This window comes from Cydia pomonella, chromosome 27 (genome assembly GCF_033807575.1).
Source record: "Cydia pomonella isolate Wapato2018A chromosome 27, ilCydPomo1, whole genome shotgun sequence".
NCBI lineage: Eukaryota > Metazoa > Arthropoda > Insecta > Lepidoptera > Tortricidae > Cydia > Cydia pomonella.
In genome coordinates, this window is record NC_084729.1 from 5,047,661 (window position 1) to 5,067,584 (window position 19,924).

A 19,924-nucleotide genomic window follows, 5' to 3' on the forward strand; every position below is an offset into this window, starting at 1 on the left:
ACGTGATGCTTTCTAACTTCTATAGAAAATGAAGTGTCAGACGCCGCGACCCTGCCCCGGGCCGGTCTAACATGAGTCATCATTTATCCATTATAATAATTAATACAAAATTTCAAAACTCCTGTAAACATATAAACCTGCTGTGCATATAAATATATATACATAAATAAAAATAAATAATTCCGCCTATATGCGTCTCACTACTGGGCACAGGCCTCTCATGTTCGAGAAGGCTTGGGCTATAGCCCCCACGCAGGCCCAATGCGGGTTAAGGACTTCACATACACATTTATATATACATAAATACATGTAGAATAAACATACTGCCTATAAGTACCTTTTATACACCGTGGCCTGATAAAACCCGACAGATTTTAAAGGTGTATTCTTGACCGCATTTAGAGACTAAAATGTGATACAAAAGTTTCCTGAAATCGGTCTTGTTTTAGAGATAATGTCAATTTTTGTAAAAAATTGTTTCCGTAATAATAACTTAGTGAAAAATGCATTTTTGGCTGCGGCGCTGCCACTATGTGGTTCAGATATACCTGTTGGCAGACATAAAAGTTTTATAGGAAACTCACAATTTTTAGTGTAAATAAAAAAAACTTTAGTTATTCGTTGTAATTAGTTTTTTTCGGCAAGATGTAAGAAGAAATAACGTGTCGTACGAAGAAAAAGCAAAAAAAATGTTTTTGGCTGATAAAAATTTTTTTTGGCGAATTTTCCCAAAACTTATATAAATTTTTTTGCTCCTCATGGCCTCAGGAATGCGTGGTTAAAATCTGTCGGGTTCTACCACACGGTGAAGATGCGTTTCATGTTAACTGTGTATTTACTACGAACGTGATTAATATACTTCTTCTTCTTCTTCCATAGTAGGGCTGGAACCATTTTCTTCCACTGACTCCTAGGCAGCTTGGGTAACCTCCTCCCACCCCATCCCCAATACACCCAACTCTTGCTCCACGGAACGGCGCCAAGTAGATTTAGGGCGACCATGTTTCCGTTTTCCGGGCATCTTCCCACACATCCATCTCGGCTTCCTGAGGATATGCCCAATCCAATGCCATTTGCGCGTTTGGATCTCCTTATGTACGGGTGCTTGTCCGGTTATTCTCCATAAGTGAGCGTTTGTGATCCAGTTAGGCCAAAAGATGTGCAGAATTTCCTTAAGCATTTGTTCACAAACACTTGGAGTTTTGTCATTAGGTCTTTGCGGACAAACCAGGTTTAATTACCAGGTTAAAAAACTTAATCAAAAGGAACCAAGACGTTTTATTAAAATTTAATATATATGTAATTTTATATAGTTCTAAACTAGTTTTGATGCGACTTTGACGATCGTCTTGGTGTTTGGGATACATTTCACTTCATTTCACATTAGGTAATGCAAATCAGTTATAATTGTATGTATGTATGTATATACTTTATTGTACATAGAAATAAAAACACGAAAAACACAGTTACAGAGTAAATTAAATACAACAAAGGCGAACTTATCCCTGTATGGGATCTCTTCCAGTCAACCTTTGAGGAAATTAGTCAAACAGAAAAACGGTGAATGAATGACAAACGCAAACAAAAGTGTACAATCACTGAAATTAATGAAATGCACAACCGATTAAAACCGATTATTTTGACAATGTTTCATAATACTTGAAACTCAAATAACCGGTTACGGCTATTTTCGGTTTTTTTTTATGATGCCGCCCATGTACACCTGCAACACCAGAGGGCCCTCAGAGGGGTTGAATTTATTTATGATTTAAATTCTTCTAATCTTGCCTTTTTTGGTTATGATGCCTCTGTGACTATAATTTTTGTCATTCATATACTTTACTAATACCCCTACTAATAGTGTTGTGTTCCTGCCGGTGAGTAAGGTTGCCAGAGCTCAACGAGGAGGAGGATGGGTTTAGGGTCGGCAACGCGCTTCTAACTCGTCTGTCGGCAACTTTCAATGAAATGAGCGAAAAATATATAAAAAGAAAATACAGTTTTCCAAGAAAACCCCATGCATAGGGCGATCCTCGTCATAGTAACAAATCATCAGGTTGCCAAGATCTATTGAATGAGACTTGTTTCGTTTCTGTTGGTGGGTGGGGACAGTGCCCATACAAATTTGCCCATGGTCCTTTCAAACTTTGCCTAGTTATGCATAATGAGGTGAGTCTCGATTTAGTTTAATTTAGTTATCATCCGGGTGTTTATATATTTTAAATATTCCGAAACGAAGTTGTTCTGTACCGAGCTCCAAGTTGTGTTAAAAATAAACGTTATCCAAGCTTAACTCGAAAAGGAAACCGATGAAATGCTCAATCGGTTGGAAAACGGTCACTTTCCCTCACAGCAGCCACGGTTTGTTAAAACCTTTATATAATTTATTCAAGAATTTTCTCTACTTTTAATTCAGATGGTTTGGATGGTAGTACGATGGGAGTTGATTTGGTACTTAATCTAGTTTCCCTGCAATGAAGAATACATTGTTCACAGGATAGGTTGTAAGTTCACTGTTAAAAAAAATCGGAATCGCTCGCCAAAGGTTCTGAATTGACTAACTAACTAACTATTGTGGCGCAGTGATCCAAAGAGGGTCTTGGCCTCCAAAACGAGAGAACGCCACCTGTCCCGATCCTGTGCCAGTTCCTGCCAGTTATCGGCTTTGAGTTGGCACAGATCCGCCTGTACACTGTCGCTCCAGCGGTATCTGGGCCGACCCACTGGACGGCGACCAGTCGGTTGCCCCAAATAAGCTCTCTTAACACCTCGATCCTCACCCATCCTCAGTAAATGACCGAACCAGCGAAGTCTGCGGCATTTCGTTTCGCCGATGATATTGAGTTCGGCCACTAACTCCTCGATTTCGGCATTCCTACGGATCCTCCAGGTGCCGTCATCTCTCTTGATAGGTCCCAGGATCTTCCGTAACACCTTTCTGCCGCTACCAGGAGCTTCTGAAGTGAAGTTTTGAAAATTTTCCCTGTACTTGTAGTGTAAGACGATATTCTTTGCCCAATTTTATAATTCTGGGTCAACGGAAAGTACCTATCCTACGAATTTTGATTACCTTGAGAGTGTCGATATACTTTATTTGCGGCATAAAAGACCGTATCTTTATTTTACGTAATTTAGAATTTTTATTTTTTCTCAGTTTCAAAGGATTACACCTAGATATACTGTTTTAATTTCAACTCGATACCTCCACGCGTTGCCAAGATAAAGGGTCTTGACAGACAGACGGACGGACGGATGGACGAACGGACGGACGGACGGGCAACAAAGTGATCCTATAAGTGTTCCGTTTATTCCCTTTTTTTGAAGTAGGAAATATGAAATAAACTGCAAACCTGTAGGGCTAAGATGGTCGGTTTTTTATCATCTGTCATCATGCCTGTCACGTTCTAACAAGTATGTAAGTGCGAAAGTGACACATGACAAGACAAGTGATAAAAATGCGACCATGATACCGCCGTCCTGTACCAAACTGTTTCTGTTTAGCCCAATGGTTGACTAGTAGAGAATGCCTTAAGGAATTAAATCCACCATTTGTACTTTTTTTGTCAAATTGTGCAATAAAGTTTAATAAATAAAAGTTGGGGAGAGGGGAACGAATAATTCTGACAACTTCTTTCACTTCCCTTTCTTGGTGACTGGATACATGTATAGGAACAAAATCTCTATATACCAAAAAGTGTCCGACAAAAAACCATAAATAGGTGGCGCTACAATACCTAGAATACTTGAGAGAAAAATCTAATCATAGACAGCGCACTTTACTCCGTCAATAACGCCTAGGTTCTTAGCTACTCTAGCGTTACTCTGGAGAGATTTGGAACTATTATTATAGCTGACAGCTGGACACTTTTGCAACAATTCTGCCTAAGGAGTTTCTGTTCCTTGCCTCTACCATCCATAGATATATGCATGCCTTCCTGCGTTCTGCCAGATGGTCCAAACAGCAACACTCAATTGTCCATCGATGGACCTTTTGCCTTTTGTAATAAGGTCCACCGATGACAAGTTAACAGTGTGGGCGATGGTATCATATTTTGAATTTAGAACCCGAGCTATCGTCCGAGATCCCGAGGCATAGTTGTGTTTTTGAATTTAAAATCTTCTATTAACCTTTTGAACGCGACGCCTATCGAGAGCACGTCATCATGAACCTTGTCGGAATGTACGAAGGTTGATATTGGACTGTGTTAGCCTCGCGTCAGTTCACGTCTTTGGCTGTAAAACGGTTAAGCAATAAAACCTTTAATTTGTACACCGAGTTTCACCTCTTCGTAGTCGGCTAAACACGCCCAGCTCCTGGATGATTGACAGCGTCAGGGCGCGTGCGCGACCACGTGCTCGTTCAATGACCTTCACACCGCTCACGCTTGACTGGTACAGTCAGCGCCATATAGCTACGGATATATGTAGAGTCCACCAGACACATAAGCTAGACCAGGGGGGCTAGCTAAAGATGAGACTCGTTGATAAAAACACGCCGACAGAAACTTAAGGCCCCGTGGATTCAGGCTCTTCTCTCACTGAGTGTAAGCGTGAGTGAGCGAGATGTATGTGAGTGCCCGCGGATATTATTAAATTTTAAATTTTTGTAAGTTTTAACAAAAAAATCTATGCTATCGAGAGTGAGAAAGAATCGATCAAACATAAAAATGGGAATTTTTAGAAGCAATTTTCACATTTTTGCGATTGGTATATTGGCTAAAGCACCCAGGGAGGCCACTATCTTGCGCAGATTGGTATCTTGGCTAGCCAGGGAAGCCACTTTGTTGCGCATTATACTAACCAAAGGGGAATATGTAGTTAGGATCGTAATAAGACGCAAGGGCCATGGGATTAGTCAGGTTTCCTTATAACGCTTTTCATCACCAAAGAACAATTAGATATCGTAATGATATTATTAGTAATGGTAACCGGTTCCCTCACGCAGCGGGCAGCAGTACGCGAAGCACGGCCGTCGTGAACGCTGCTCGCACTGTTGATGCTTGAGAAAGGAGACCTAAGCTCTTCGAAACATGTCGCGCGAGTGACTAACAACATGTGAGTGGAATTCGTATAATTAGTTAAATTATATTATAAGCTTTTATTTAGTTTCGCCTGTCCCGTTATCTGTCTGTGTTGCCGGTCTGTAATATGGCAAGTTAAATTTGACCCACTTCCCGGTTTCCGATGAAGCTGAAAATTTGCATACAATATTATGGTACCATCGAGCTGATCTGATGATGGAGACAGGAGGTGGCCATAGGAACTCTGTGATAAATCAACGCAACCTAATTGATTTTGTGGTTTTACGATACCCTACCAAAAAGATACAAAAGGACACATTAAAAGTCTTTTTTATTAACTATGAAAAATGCTCCGTTGGTTGGGCCACCTTGAGAGAATGGACGAAGATTGGAACGTAAAAAGAGCGTACCTGGGTCGCCTAGCAGGAGGACGTCCTATCGGACGCCCTAGGTATCGCTGGAGCGACATGGTGGAGCGGATCTGCGCGAGCTTCGAGTCGACAATTGGCGAGAGGTCGCACAGGACCGAGAAAAGTGGCGCTGTCTTGTGTCGGAGGCCAAGTCTCATTTTGGGTCGCTGAGCCAACGGAGTAGTAGTATGAAAAATGCCTAATATGAAGAGGGGGCAAAATTTCAAAGTCTAGTGATTAGGTCAAGCGGGGTATCATTTGAAAGAGCGCACATTGTACATCCCAAAACATATTTTACATATTTAAAAAAATAACATATTTATTTATTTGTTTTGCAAGATATTATAGCTGACTGTACTTTATAATATTAAGTTAAAGTAAAAGCACAAATCGATATCCTTTCAGAATTAAAAAGAAAGCAACAGAAAGTGAAAGAGAAAATGCCATTGTCAAGGCAAAAGCATCCCCAGACGAAAATTACTAGTTTTACGATAGCCCGGTCGACGGGGCGGTTGACCTCTACAATATTTTCCCCGTCGCGTCTGCTTAGATTCATATATCTATATATATATATGTTTATGTACAAATTAGTATATAAAGTGCCAACAAATTTGCTACCGATATTTTAAGAGATGGTACAGTCAAAAGATATAGTTTGAGACCCATTTCGTACCTTGTCACTCTGAGAATAAGGTACGAAATGTAAGGTATAATGTGTATGTACGAAACTTTAAAATAATAATCAAAATCATATCATTTTTTGTTTTCATCTAAAAATAATCACCATGTTTAAAACCACCACTTTTTGTCATGTTTAAAGGTGCGACCATACCGCAGCTTAAAAACGGTGACGGTCCGGAATCGCAGTGACGTGCTTCACGCGAATCTTTTTTGTTCGCAAATCTTTGCGTCTCTTACGTCACCGGTGTGGTGTCTGCCATAAGATCTCCGTGTAATATTTTTTGCGATTTTTACGCAGATCAATTTACGGTGTGTCAGCGTATTTTAAGCAACGGTGTGGGGAGCATGCGTCAAAAACGGTACACATACGACGCGTCACTGCGATTTCGTATCGTGACCGTTTTTTAAGCTGCGGTCTGGTCGCACCTTTAAAGAGGTTCTAGAACTGACAAGATGTTTAACACTTTCTGTTATGTTTATAATGTTTAAAAGAGGTTCTAGAATCGGTTCAATGAGGCCTTAATTATCTTATTTACTGTTTTGCGTAGTAAATATGTTTTCCAATTCCCTCCAAAAAACATCTTAAACCATTGACACATATCTAAGGACCTATTAGGGTACTTAGTACCATGGATTGTAATAGAGAGGTAAAGTCTAAGAAAAAAACGTGCCCCTGAGTTTCACATCCACAATACGGAGCGTGCATGAACTGTAGGAGGCAGCACAGGAGCCGTCAGATTTTTGGCGCGAGGCGTAAATGTGATGTTTATTGTTCCGATGTAGCCCAATAGATAGCAGAACCTACTATGCACAAGAAAACACGTGACATATAAATGTACATGTTTATGGTTCCGATTCAGGCCACAAGATGGCAGACCCTCCAACGCGCACGGTCCCTATCGAAGGCGCTGTCCTGCGCCATATGTTTTCCGGTCACTCAATTCTCAAACGTCAACTTTTGACAATCAGATAGGAAGGTGTAGGTAAGGAATACAATCTCCATGGGCAGAACTGTTGCAAAATTGTCCAGCTGTCAGCTATAAATAATAGTTCCAAATCTCTCCAGAGTAGCGCTAGAGTAGCCAAGAACCTTGGCGTTACTGACGGAACGAAGTGCGCTGACTAAGATTTGTTTTTTTTCTTCAAATTTTCTAGGCATTGTAACGCCACCTATTTAAGGTTTATTAAGGACACTTTTTGGTACATGGAGATTGTATTCCTTCCTCCACCTTCCATACCAATTCCATACAATCAGAGTTACCGCAAAATAGAGCCTCGTTTACCTGTCAAATTCGAAGCACAAAATTATCTTAGATTTTACACATCTTACAGAATTCTTACTCAATCAATGTGTCTGTGTTAGCAGCTATTGAGATGTTGTTTACGGCGACAGCAGCGCCACCTGCATTTTTGGTCACGTCTGAAAATAGGTATTGATACGGACGACAAAGCGCCAAAAATATTTATACACCTTAATGTATGGGCAATAAGACCGTGTATACATATTTTTGGCACATTGTCTGGATCGATATTTTTAGACGTGACTGTACTGCGTGTAAAGTTGTAAAAAATTTCCTACAGCCGCTCTGGCTCATTTTTGGTAAACAAAGTGACGCATTCAACAGTTTCCATTGATCGTAGATACTTAGTTAAGTTTAAGCAATTTAATATTTTTATAATTTTTCTCTTAGTAGTCGTAATAGTTTAAGCATAATTAATTTAGATACGTAGTGAGTGTCTATGAAGCCGATGATCCTGGGTTCGAATCCCGGTAAGGGCAGTTATTTGTGTGATGAGCACTAATACTTATTCCTGAGTCATGGGTGTTTTCCGAGCCCCCGGCAAGCATGGCCGAATTTCACCTTCCCATACAAACGGAGTTACGTTCTCATTTTAAATCTACGTGTTGGACTGTAATGAAATTTTGCACATACAATGACATGAGGTATATCTAGTCCTGTATTTAGTTTATATAGCTCCAGTTTATAAAGTAAACAAAATAGAGAAAAACAAGTTTTGTATGAAAAATTTAAATTTTCTAGTATTTACGCGTGACACTCTCACATTGACAGTTATCTCTATGGCCTCATCCACCAAGGCATGCGTGGTCGAATGTTGCAAAAATTATACCGATCGGAAGAAAAAAAACAGGCAGGATAAATTTTCATGCATAAGTTAATCAATTATCACATTGTCTTTCGTAAAATACGATATTAATCCATGATGTTGTACCTAAAGTGGAGGGCGTTCTCACTTTTTTGCCATACTAAATTGCACCTTATCCCCGAGCTAGAAAGGTGTTCGTACCAAACTATAGAAAATGTACTCAATCCGCCTAGCTATGTACATTCGTGACACGCACACATTGAATCCTTCCGCCATTGCAGTGGCACAGGCTGGTCGTCAGTTGCGCGGCCTCTGGCAAATTGTTCCTCTATGGTGAGTCCCATTAACGCCATACGATAAAATAAATAAATACCTCCCTGTTAAATTAATTAGGCTATTTAAAGCTATTTTCCTCATTAGGGATTGAAAAATCACGCACGGATAAGCAATGATTTTACCTCACACTTGACCTATTTCCTTACGATACATCTCAACTAGTGATGGGATGAATATTCGGTATTCCATAATGTCAATATCCAGAAAGGAAAATGGGGACGTTTGTATTGAGAAATGGCCGTCCGTTTTCCTCTTAAGCTCCTCGAGACCTTTTCAAGTAAATACTTACTCTCTTCTAGCAAGTTACGTTTTCCTGTTGTCATTAAAACATGATAAGATATGTCAAATACCTACATAGATTATTTTAATGATTTGGAACAGGGATCGGAACCGGTTTTTTGGAAAAACTTTGAAATAAACATATATTTCGGTTTATTTTATACTCCAAATATAGGACTCGGTTGTGTTTTTCGTATTATTAGATTACCCAATTAGAAATGAAATAATTAACAAAGAACGAAAAAATACCGTTTTCGTTCCCATACAAAAAATACCGCTATCCGATCCCTGATTTGGAAAGGGATAAAATTTGTTTGCGAGCCCCTTGCCTTTCGTCCTGTTTGTTTCTAGGGAATTGCCTTGATAGCGATACATCTTTAGCCGCTAATGTAATTGAAATGTTTCAAAGATTTCAATTTCAAAAGTAATGTCAACGAACTGACCCACTTTGTAGTGCCCGTAAGGCCCGTCTTTACGAATTAATATACCCGGTGTAACATGAGGAAACCGAATGATTTAACAGTCAGTCAGTCCTGATCATATTTAGAGACTAAAATGTCATATAAACTTTTCTAGATTTCGTCTAGTTTCAGAGTTAATACAAATTAAAATAAATCTTATTGTAACTTAGTGCAAAACTCCTTTTTTATGGCGATGATGGCATTATGGGGCGTAGTCTAAATATCCTTATTGATAGATGTCAAAAAGTGACAAGTAACCTTTGCAAAAACTAGGTTTTACAAAGGACTTCCGGTTCGAGCGCCATTTGATAGTCACGCCTCGTGATTAATTGCTTTGTTTTTTGCTCATTAATATTGTTTAAAGTGTAATATCGATAGCTTATTGTACAGTAAACTAATGTGGTAGTGTGCAGTGAATTGAGAATTAATCTTGAAACGCGTTTAACCACCATTTTGGAGTCAACGGCCGGTAGTCCACGTGCTACTTGTAAAGTCCAGCTGTCGCTTTACAAGAGCAGATAAAATCACCGTACACTGTCTTGTACTAACCGTACAATTTTAGTCGTATTTAAAGCTCCTAAGACCTTGATACTGGCGAAATAGACCCACTGGACTGAAGCCATAATTTAAAAAAATAAGGTTTTTACAAAAGTTAAAATTCATTTTCAGTGCCAGTTTTACCATAACATTAACTTTTTATGTACAAATTCATTCAAAAATTTTAAAAAAAGTTTTTTTTTACGAAATTTACTTGAACTCATAGAACATTTTCTCCTTCATTTGGCCTAAGAAGTGTGTGGTTAAAACCTTTCGGGTTTCTCGTGATATACCGTGTATAAGTTTATGTTTCAAATGGTTTATTAAAATGCTACAGATGAACCGAATAATTCGGCCAAATACTCGGTTCGGTAATATCTTAACCAAACAATCGGCCGAATATTCGTATTCGGCAAACTCTACTCAGCCCATCTCTACTCGAACATAGATATAATCCAAGGAATATCTGGGTAAATTGTAACAGATGTCAATAACAATAAAAAAAATCAACGATAAACTCTGGCCAAAAAATGAGAATTCAAATCGCTGAAGTTCGTAGAGAAAAAACTCGAGAATGCTAATTAAACCGTATTGTAATTTGTGATATTACAGGGCCCGTACTTTTCATGCCATAGACGCAAAAATGACGTACTCGTAATGTAAGTTTTTTTACAACACTACAAATTTAGATAACTTACTTATTAACGGGTAGCAAAATAAATAATTGTTACATCAATAAAAGCTTATTACGCTGTTAAACATCAAAAATATGTATCATTTAACAAAATAATAATCAATTATTTATTTGAGTGACAATAAGATGAAAGTCAGTTAGACGTTTCTGTATTCAAGCATCAGTTAACTAAAAAGGTTGACAAATGATTAATTATTACGAAAATACTAATTGGAATCAACTCTATGTAGTGTGACGTCATTTATCTGTCAACGGCATGAAATGTACGGGCCCTGTGATCTAAAAAAGAGGTACGGTTTTTGAAAAACTTCGAAGGAAAATGTGGACTATTAACTAAGTTTGTGAGGAAAGGCGATTTCGTGCGGTCGTCAACTTTCGTCATACGCCGTATTATAATATATAAGACTCGGGAACACAACAGGAAAGTTCACATAATTTATGTTCCAAGTTTCCAAAATTGCGAACTGGGTTAAATGCAGATTGAAAATTATTGTTTCGAATCGAATCGAAATATTATTATTGTCTTCTATTATTGATTCTATAATTATTAGTTGTAAAATTGTATTTTATTTTGATTTGTAAAATGTACCTTTATTTTACCAATAAAAATCTGTATAGTAAGGATACTGTGATACGTTGTCAACTTCTAGGCTTTAACACTATCGGCCCGATTCGAGGAATGATTAAGACACGTTTAAGATCTAGGAAAGATCGATAGCTAAACGACATATCAAAATTAACGTTAATTTCGTTTCCGCTGTGGTCCCAATAAGATCTATCTATGATATTTCTAACGTAAAAGCGACATTGGTTGCCCGAATCCAGCTGCTTCTGTCAATTATACGATATCTAAATGAGAACTTATCTAAACCAGAACTTATCGTTATCGTATCTCATTCTTCGAATCGGGCCGGATGTATTATGAGGAGGACTAGTAGTACTTCTAAAACCCCGTGTACAGATTTTTTGATCTATAACCTACTGGATCCCTGTCGGTCACGGATACGACGTTAGAAGGTATAAACATGCCGATAAGGCAAAACAAACATTGGGCTTAAAATCCCTTTTTTATTATGTTCACAGGAAAGTCAGAAAACCTTAACTCATGCCCAGAAAGTTTTTGACCTTTTTGTACATTCTTTAAAACTTTTATTGAAATGCTTTTAGGTCTCAGGTTAGGTAACCTAATGATAATGTAGGTTTCAACATTACACAGGCCAGACCACCGACTCAAAATAGGTCAGGATAGCCTACGCATTAACAATTCGAAGTTTTCAGGGCACATCCAGGGCGGTTAGGTCAGCTTGTCATATGTAGGTCGCCCAGGGCGCTCCAGATATCGCCGCCATATTGGTTACCATGGCAACGCGCATGCGTACAACGCACTGCGTCGCCCGGCTTGCAGTTTTCAAAATGGCGGAACTTGTTTGTAGGTTAGTGGAAATTAGACCTTGAAAGTGGACGGCAAGGTTTGTTTTTATAAAATGGAAAAGGGACATGTGTTCTTTTAGAACATGAATGTATTTGGAGTGTTCTGAATAAGAACTTAATTTTGTAAAAACATAGTTTTATGTTGATATAAAGGCTGAAGTGAACAGATTAGGTTTTACGATTTATATTTCGCATTTTTCGAACGAACGCTAGATTTCGAGAACTTTTTTTCTAAATAGGAAGATTATTCCAAAGAGCATATTAATCACTACGTTTGATTATTCATTTTATGCCACGCGAGTGTGATCACCGCGTTCCTTAAACTGGCAATATCAGCATTAATGTCAAATTTCTATGAACATTTTTAACTCATCATTCAAGTATACACAAAGTTAGCTTAAATCTACACATGTCAGATAAGTTGTGTAACTCAAAAATTAGCATTCAGCTAAATAAAATAAATAATAGTATTTTATGCAACAGTTGTATAAGAAGGGTCAAAAAAGGCGAGTGGCGTGAGTTACAATGTGAGCCGGAGCCGAAGGCGTAGGCGAACATTGTAAAGGAATACGCCACGAGAATTTTTTGACCTACTTATACAACGTTGCATACAATATTTTTCCTACGAGTCAACAAAAATAAATCTTAATTTAGGTAAACAAATTACAGCAAAAGTATATAGCCAAGACGCGCGAGCATACCTTGTTACGCGGCCGGCCGGTCGGCGACACCTCCTCGTAACTCATGAGGCCCTGGTACTTGCTACTTGCTAAATTAATTTTTTGGACAGTTTTTTCTCAATTTTCGCCACCGTAGCCTACGGAGACTAACAAGCAACGCTAAGCGGTCTTCGTAGTCTATGGGTGTTGCTATATTACGGGTGTCATATGCGTGTTTCTGACTTATGAAGTAATTATATTTACTATGCAACCAAATGAATATTTTGTAAGTTGGCAGCAATGCACTTAGTTTAAAACTGTATTCGTTTTGGTTTTGTTAGGTTGGTAGCCATTAATCGCAGTAACGTTATAGCTTATAAAAGCACAAGAGCTTTTATGAGGAATAGACAATATAGACTTTTCTTGAAATCTTTTATGTATGTTCTTATATTCGTGTTAATGAATGCATAAATGACAGATAACAGTAGAGGAGTAGGAAAAAATCAAAAAAATCTTACCGTAATACGCCATGTTGCTCACCAGGTGTTGGTTGATCATTTTTCACAAAAAAAACTAAGCACAATCCGATTCAGTATAACATGATTTTCACTTATCACACTGTAATATAACACTTAATTGAGAAAAGTGGAAATATTTCTAATGAAATTGGTTTCATATCATTTCTTAGAAAAAAATGCTCCACTTTTTGATCCATTTGGTTACGTTTTTAATTAGGTACAGTCAAGGTATTAAATATCGATACGGACAAAGTACCAAAAATATGTACACACTACCTTAATGTATGGGCAATAAGGGCGTGTATACATATTTTTGGCACTTTGTCCGTGCCGATATTTAATACCTTGACTGTTGTACAGTTTGTTGTACGATTTGTTGTTTATATTTTTTAACATAGTTTTTTTGTGTAATTCGACAGTTAGAGACTGTATACATCTCTAATAAAGTATCTAATATTTAATTGATTCCATATTTTTAATTGTATTTTGTTATTTTTATGATTGTAAAATTTGACATGTAATAGTGCTCCTGTCGCGTATTTGCTGAATAAATGTTTGTTTGTTTGTATTTATACCTGTAACAAAACGGGGTCTATTGTTTCCCCTAAAGTTTTAACACATAATGTATTGTTTGTCCGCATTTTCGTTAGCCATAATGAAACGCGTAACTTTTCAGGATTGCCATAAAATAAACCTAACCTAACCTATCTAGACGATAACCTAAGGAAATTCCTGAACAGTTAACGGTTTCAGAGTTATGACTAATGATAATATGACTATCATCACATTATGACTTTCAATAATTATGCCAAACAAAGGGATCCGTTTTTTCTCGTATACTTAAGGATAGAAAAAGCTCGGGATTCTGAGTAAAAAAATAATGTAAAAATTCCAATATCTAAAACGCAAAGTAAATGAAATTATCACGATATGCCCCCACCCTGCCCTTAAGACAAGTCAATGGAAAAAGTACCCATTTCAAAATGTGTTCCGAAATGATCGCGTAACAATACACAAAATTATTAAGAAAAATTTGTGAAACTTTTCATATCTATTTCATTATGTTTAACGTTGAAATACTAAATTTTGGTAATTATTCACGTTCATACTGATATAAGGGTATGTACCCTTAGGTCGCATGGTCCGACTGGCTAGTCCGATCAATCGGAATACGAATATATTTTTTTCCCGCTGGCTCGATTGATCGGAGTATAAGGACTTCTCTAATTCTCGTAGTCCTACTATCGGAGTAACGGGATTTTAAAAGTTCGTCTAGTTCGATCGACCGAACCACGAGGTCGTGTTTTCTTCCTGTTGGATCGATTGATCGGACATAACTGTAGACTTGATATTATTGCTAAGTCCGGCTAATGACACGTAAACGTTATCTCATCTTAACTCACTACTAGACACTGGCAATTGGTAAGTTTTCTATATTTTCTCTGATAAATATGTAAGATTTTAAATTAAAATAAAATTTGGGTTAAGAATATACCTACAGGGTGGAATTAGATTTTGGGTCAGTAAGGGTAGCTACCAGATCCCGTGCTGCTAGGTAAAAATGGCCTTAAGAGACCATCCCTCGATTTCAAATTGATGAAAATTGGCGGTAACAGATTTCCGGTAAAACATACAGGGTGCGAGAAAAAGGTCATTTTGTTGTTGTTTTTGATGCCAATCGACTCCATTCCTACCCAGGATCACGTCGAAAGTAAGAAAACACTTTTGTTACCAGAAAAGTGTTAAAAACCAGATGTTGGTAGAGTACAAAATTAACCAAAAAATATCGGTCGGACTAACAGGAAAAATAAAAGTTGTGTGATCGGATTAAGAGGATTTTTCAAGGTCTCGTGGTTCGATCGATCGAACTAGACGAACTTTTAAAATCCCGTTACTCCGATAGTAGGACTACGAGAATTAGAGAAGTCCTTATATTCCGATCAATCGAGCCAGCGGGAAAAAAATATATTCGTATTCCGATTGATCGGACTAGTCAGTCGGACCATGCGACCTAAGGGTAAATTTCTATGTAGCTACTGAACCTGCTTATATTACTAAATTTCACGAGATTAATTAAGAATGGCGACCTGTAGATGAGAACATCCGGACATACGAAAGCAAATAGCCCCAGTTAAAAAAAACGTAGACGTTCGCTTCGGTAAAAAAAAGCAAAATTGTAATATAATTTTTGTAGTAGTACTTAGTTTATAATAATGAATAATAAATACTTCATTTAAAAGTACAATAAAATATTTCTTGATAATTCAATAATACGCACGTAACTGTTCAAGTTATCGCTTCTATCGGCACTCCCGGAGTGGCACTGTTTTTTAAATTGAAAGAGATGTTTTAACATATCATATTTTGCTAAGATTTCCCATTATGGCTTATAATCATACCGAGCGAGTCCGACTCGCACTTATCCGGTATTTTTGGCGGCGCTGCAGTCGTATCGTGTTTCGTGACATCATCTTCCCCGCGTTGTCCCGGTTTTTTGCACGGCTCATGGGAGCCTAGGGTCCGCTTGGCAACTAATCCCAAGAATTGGCGTAGGCACTAGTTTTTACGAAAACGCCCAATGCCATCCGAATTCAGAGGTAAACTAGGCGTTATTGGGATTATCCCGGTTTGCTCAAGATGTATTCTTTCTCCGAAAAGCGACTAGCAAAAATCAAATGATATATATCGGAAATTTAGTAAGCAGGTTCAGTAGCTACATAGAAATTTAGTAAGCAAGTTCAGTAGCTACATAGAAATTTAGTAAGCAGATTCAGTAGCTACATAGAAATTTTCCGTCGTTTCATTTTTTGGATAATGTACAAATTGAAATTGGCATAAAGGTTTTAAGTGCCATTACGGTCTATGGCACTTAGGATCAATTTGAGTCCGCTGTGAAAATGGCTGTGTACAGCTCACGGAGCCAATAGTTTATGTTATGTACGAATAAGTCTGCTACTCGGTTACGGTAACGGTAAAGGTGTCGCGATTTCAATGCTTTTTTCCCACCTCAAAAAATGCCCAACGCGCTTAAAGAAGTTTTCACTTCAATAAACTGTGCCACTATTGACAACACACAAAAAAAGGTTGATCTATAGACTCTTTTTATACTAGAGAGCTTAAAGTTTTGTTTATTTATTTGTAACATGGCAAACCTGCATGGTGCAGTCACCGCGCGCACTGGCCGGTATGCCCTTTTTCGTTCGTCTTTTGTTTTCTAGGGGGAAATTTGCTCGACAATTTGAAGGCGTATCGCACAAATCAAATTACATTTATCTAATGTTATTAAAGCTTAAACGCTCTATTGTTGTTTAAAAAAAGAATTCTTACTTAATGGGCTGCCTCTAACGCAGCCCTTTCTTCTTATCTAAAATTGAAGACTACTAATTTCTTGATAATTGCTGCTGAAGTTTCCATCTGCTTGCGCCTGGTGGGCCCGCCGCGTAGCCTTCAGTAGCACCTGCTGCCAGTATTCATCGTTTGGCTCGATGAAGATTCAAGAATGTTAAGGCCAGTGACGATATTTTATTGTTTTGGTGTAGAGTCGCGTACTGACAGATATTAGTTTATTTTATTGTACATATTTTTTTACAATTATATTTTTACTGTAAGAACCTGTTTTCATTTAGTTATTACCGCTTTAGTTAGCCGGTTACATTGGCGCCCAAAAGGGTTTTCTGTCAGTACGTGGGTCTTTAAGGACTTGGATTGGGTTATAGTTGTAAATACTATACGTGTCTGTACATACCTTTGTTTATATTTGTAGTTTTATAGTGTGTGCGTTAATTAAGCAAATAGGCACAGATAAGATTTATTGGCGTCACCCATATTTGCAGTTTGCATTTTGGTTTCTGTACATATATGCATACGTAGATTACAGTATAATGTAATTTATGACCGTATGTTTTTTAAGAAAGTAGTCTATTTTATTTGTTTATGCGTTGTTTCATAGAGATCTAACATGGATTTCTCTAGAGTAAATGTAAATATGTTAAATAAGTCTGAACTTATGTACGAAATATGTATCAGACAAGAAAAACCTCTCGACACGGTAGTAGAACTGAGACAACAGTTGAGTAACTTGTTGGTTAGATATGCAACTGAGGACTTGCCTTCTACTTTTTCAGTCGCCGATGACTTGTCAGGCGCCGAAAAATCTCTTTCTTTCATCGAGGATAAAATAATTTTACACGAAAGTACTGGTGACTCAAAACTTGTAAATAAAATCGAGACTTATCTTGTTCATATATATTTGCGCCTTCAGCGTATTGATATTTCGGAAACTGAGCAACATAGTGATACTTATAAAAGTCTCGTTTCTAAATTCAGCGCCTTGAAAAAGCGTTATGATACAAAAAAGGACAATGATACCGATGCTTCGTCATCATTCGTTACCGCGAGCTCTGATAAAAGTTCAGAGGGTAAACTTATTGTTCATTGTGACAGAGCGTTAACTAGCGAGTTTCGTAAGTTTACATACGCAGGTAAGGGTTGTCCGCGTAGTTTTGTGCAGAAGGTTGAGGAATTTGCGATTTCTAGGAACTTGCGTACTAGTACCTTATTAAATCATTCCTATGAAATGTTTACGGATGCAGCACTTCACTTGTTCCGTGCTTACAAAGATAGTTTTTCCACCTGGGAAAGTCTAAAAGTAAAACTGTTTGATGATTTTGGTATTTTGAATAATGATAATAAACAAGTTCTTCCTTTCGAAGACTTGTCTCAAGAACAACAGGTTCAAGCGAAAGATATTATATCTCGATTTCGTGAAGCATCGACGGAATCTAGTCCGCTCGGTCGCACGCATTTGATTGAGCATCGTATTGACACTGGTGAACATGAACCGATTAGGCAGAGATGTTACAGACTCTCTCCTGAAAAACAAAAGGTGTTAGTAGAAGAAGTTGACAAGATGCTTGCTCTAGACATCATAGAGCCGTGCGAAAGTCCGTGGTTGAGCCCTGTTCTTGTTACTCCTAAAAAGGACGGAAGCTGGAGATTTTGTTTGGATAGTAGAAAACTTAACTCAGTTACTAAAAAAGACGCATATAAACTGCCTTTTATAAATGAAATACTTGACAATTTGCGTGATGCAAAATATCTATCTAGCGTTGATATCGCCAAGGCGTTTTGGGAAGTGCCACTGCGCGAAGAAGATAGGGATAAAACCGCGTTCTATGTAGCAGGCCGCGGCATGTATCGTTTTAAGGTCACTCCCTTCGGTCTTACAAATGCGCCAGCAACCCAACAGCGCCTAATGGATATGCTATTTACTCCTGAATTTGAAAACCGCGTGTTTTGGTACTTAGATGACATTATTGTAATATCAAACAATTTTGATGATCATATTTCCTTACTATCCCGAGTTTTGGACAAATTAAAATTTGCTCAGCTTACAATTAATTATGAGAAATCTGCGTTCTTTCGACGTGAGTTAAAATATTTAGGTTATATTGTAGACCGCAAAGGCTTGAGAACAGACCCTGATAAAGTAAAGGCAATTCTTGATATTCCCGTTCCTACCACAAGGCGTGAACTTAAAAAGTTTCTGGGTACGGCCAGTTGGTACAGGCGTTTTGTACCTAATTTTAGTACATTAGCCGCTCCTCTTAATATGCTTACATCTACTGGAAAAAAAGCTCCACCATTTAAGTGGAATGAGGATGCTAACATTGCTTTTGAAAAAATTAAGCAAGCACTTGTGTCTAGTTCTGTTTTGGCTTGTCCTGATTTTTCTAAAACATTTTCTGTCCATTGTGATGCGTCAAATTACGGGATAGGAGCTATGTTGACACAAGATGAAGACGGTATTGAAACACCTATAGCCTATTTTAGCTGTTCTTTATCGAAACAGCAACAAAATTATTCAATAACGGAACGTGAGCTTCTAAGTGTAATTCTAGCATTAGAGCACTGGCAATGTTATTTAGATAATGGTCAGAAATTCATTGTATATACTGATCATGCGGCTCTGAAATGGTTTTTAAATTTAGACAACCCTACAGGGCGTTTGGCTCGTTGGAGCGTCCGTTTGTCTTCATTTAACTTTGAGTTAAAACATAAAAAGGGTAAAGATCATGTGGTACCTGATGCTTTATCGCGCTCAGTACCAGTCGATTTGGTTTATGTTCAGTCTAACGACGACTGGTTTAATAACCTTTTACAAGGTTGCCAGGACAACCCTTCTGAATTTTCTAACTACAAAGTTGTAAATAATAATTTGTACAGACTTAAGCGAACTAGTTCTTTACTCACTTCTGAATTTGATTGGAAACTGGTAATTCCAAAAGAAATGAGGCAAGATATTATCCATGAAAATCATTCACAGCCTACTGCTGGTCACTTTGGTATTTTTAAAACGCATAAAAGAATTTCTTTGTGTTATTTTTGGCCTGGCATGTATAGGGACATTTGTAAATATATTGCAAGTTGTGAGACATGTTTGGCATATAAGTACCAGAATCATCAAACTTTGGGAATAATGGGCAAGCCAAAGGAATGTTGCAGACCGTTTCAGTGTTTATCCATTGACCTTGTTGGCACATTACCGATGACACGTAAACAAAATCGGTACATTTTAGTTGTCAATTGCTGCTTTTCCAAATACTGCTTAATATTTCCAATTAAAAAGGCAACGTCTAACATAATTTGTAAGATTTTGGAAGATTTTGTATTCTTGGTTCATGGTTTTCCACGAACTGTTATAATGGACAATGGTGCTCAGTTTATTAGTAATGATCTACAAGATCTTTTTAGTAAATATCAAATTCCTGAAGTACATTTTACTCCTAAAT

The 19,924-nt window shown here is 37.8% G+C and overlaps 1 protein-coding gene across 3 annotated transcripts in view; it reads right to left on the reverse strand.

Annotated features, from left to right (window-relative positions):
- Positions 1–19,924, reverse strand: part of LOC133532426 (translational regulator orb2) — a 130,485-nt gene that overhangs the window by 35,355 nt on the left and 75,206 nt on the right. The window contains exon 2 of one of the 3 annotated variants that reach the window (XM_061871093.1): positions 13,134–13,233. The exons of 1 other annotated variant lie outside the window; for it this stretch is intronic. In XM_061871093.1, the coding sequence (XP_061727077.1) occupies positions 13,134–13,173 (40 nt within the window). In that variant the 5' untranslated portion in view covers positions 13,174–13,233. Of the gene's footprint in view, positions 1–13,133; positions 13,247–19,924 lie in introns of all 3 variants that reach the window. One more of the 3 variants, XM_061871094.1, reaches the window with a different exon arrangement.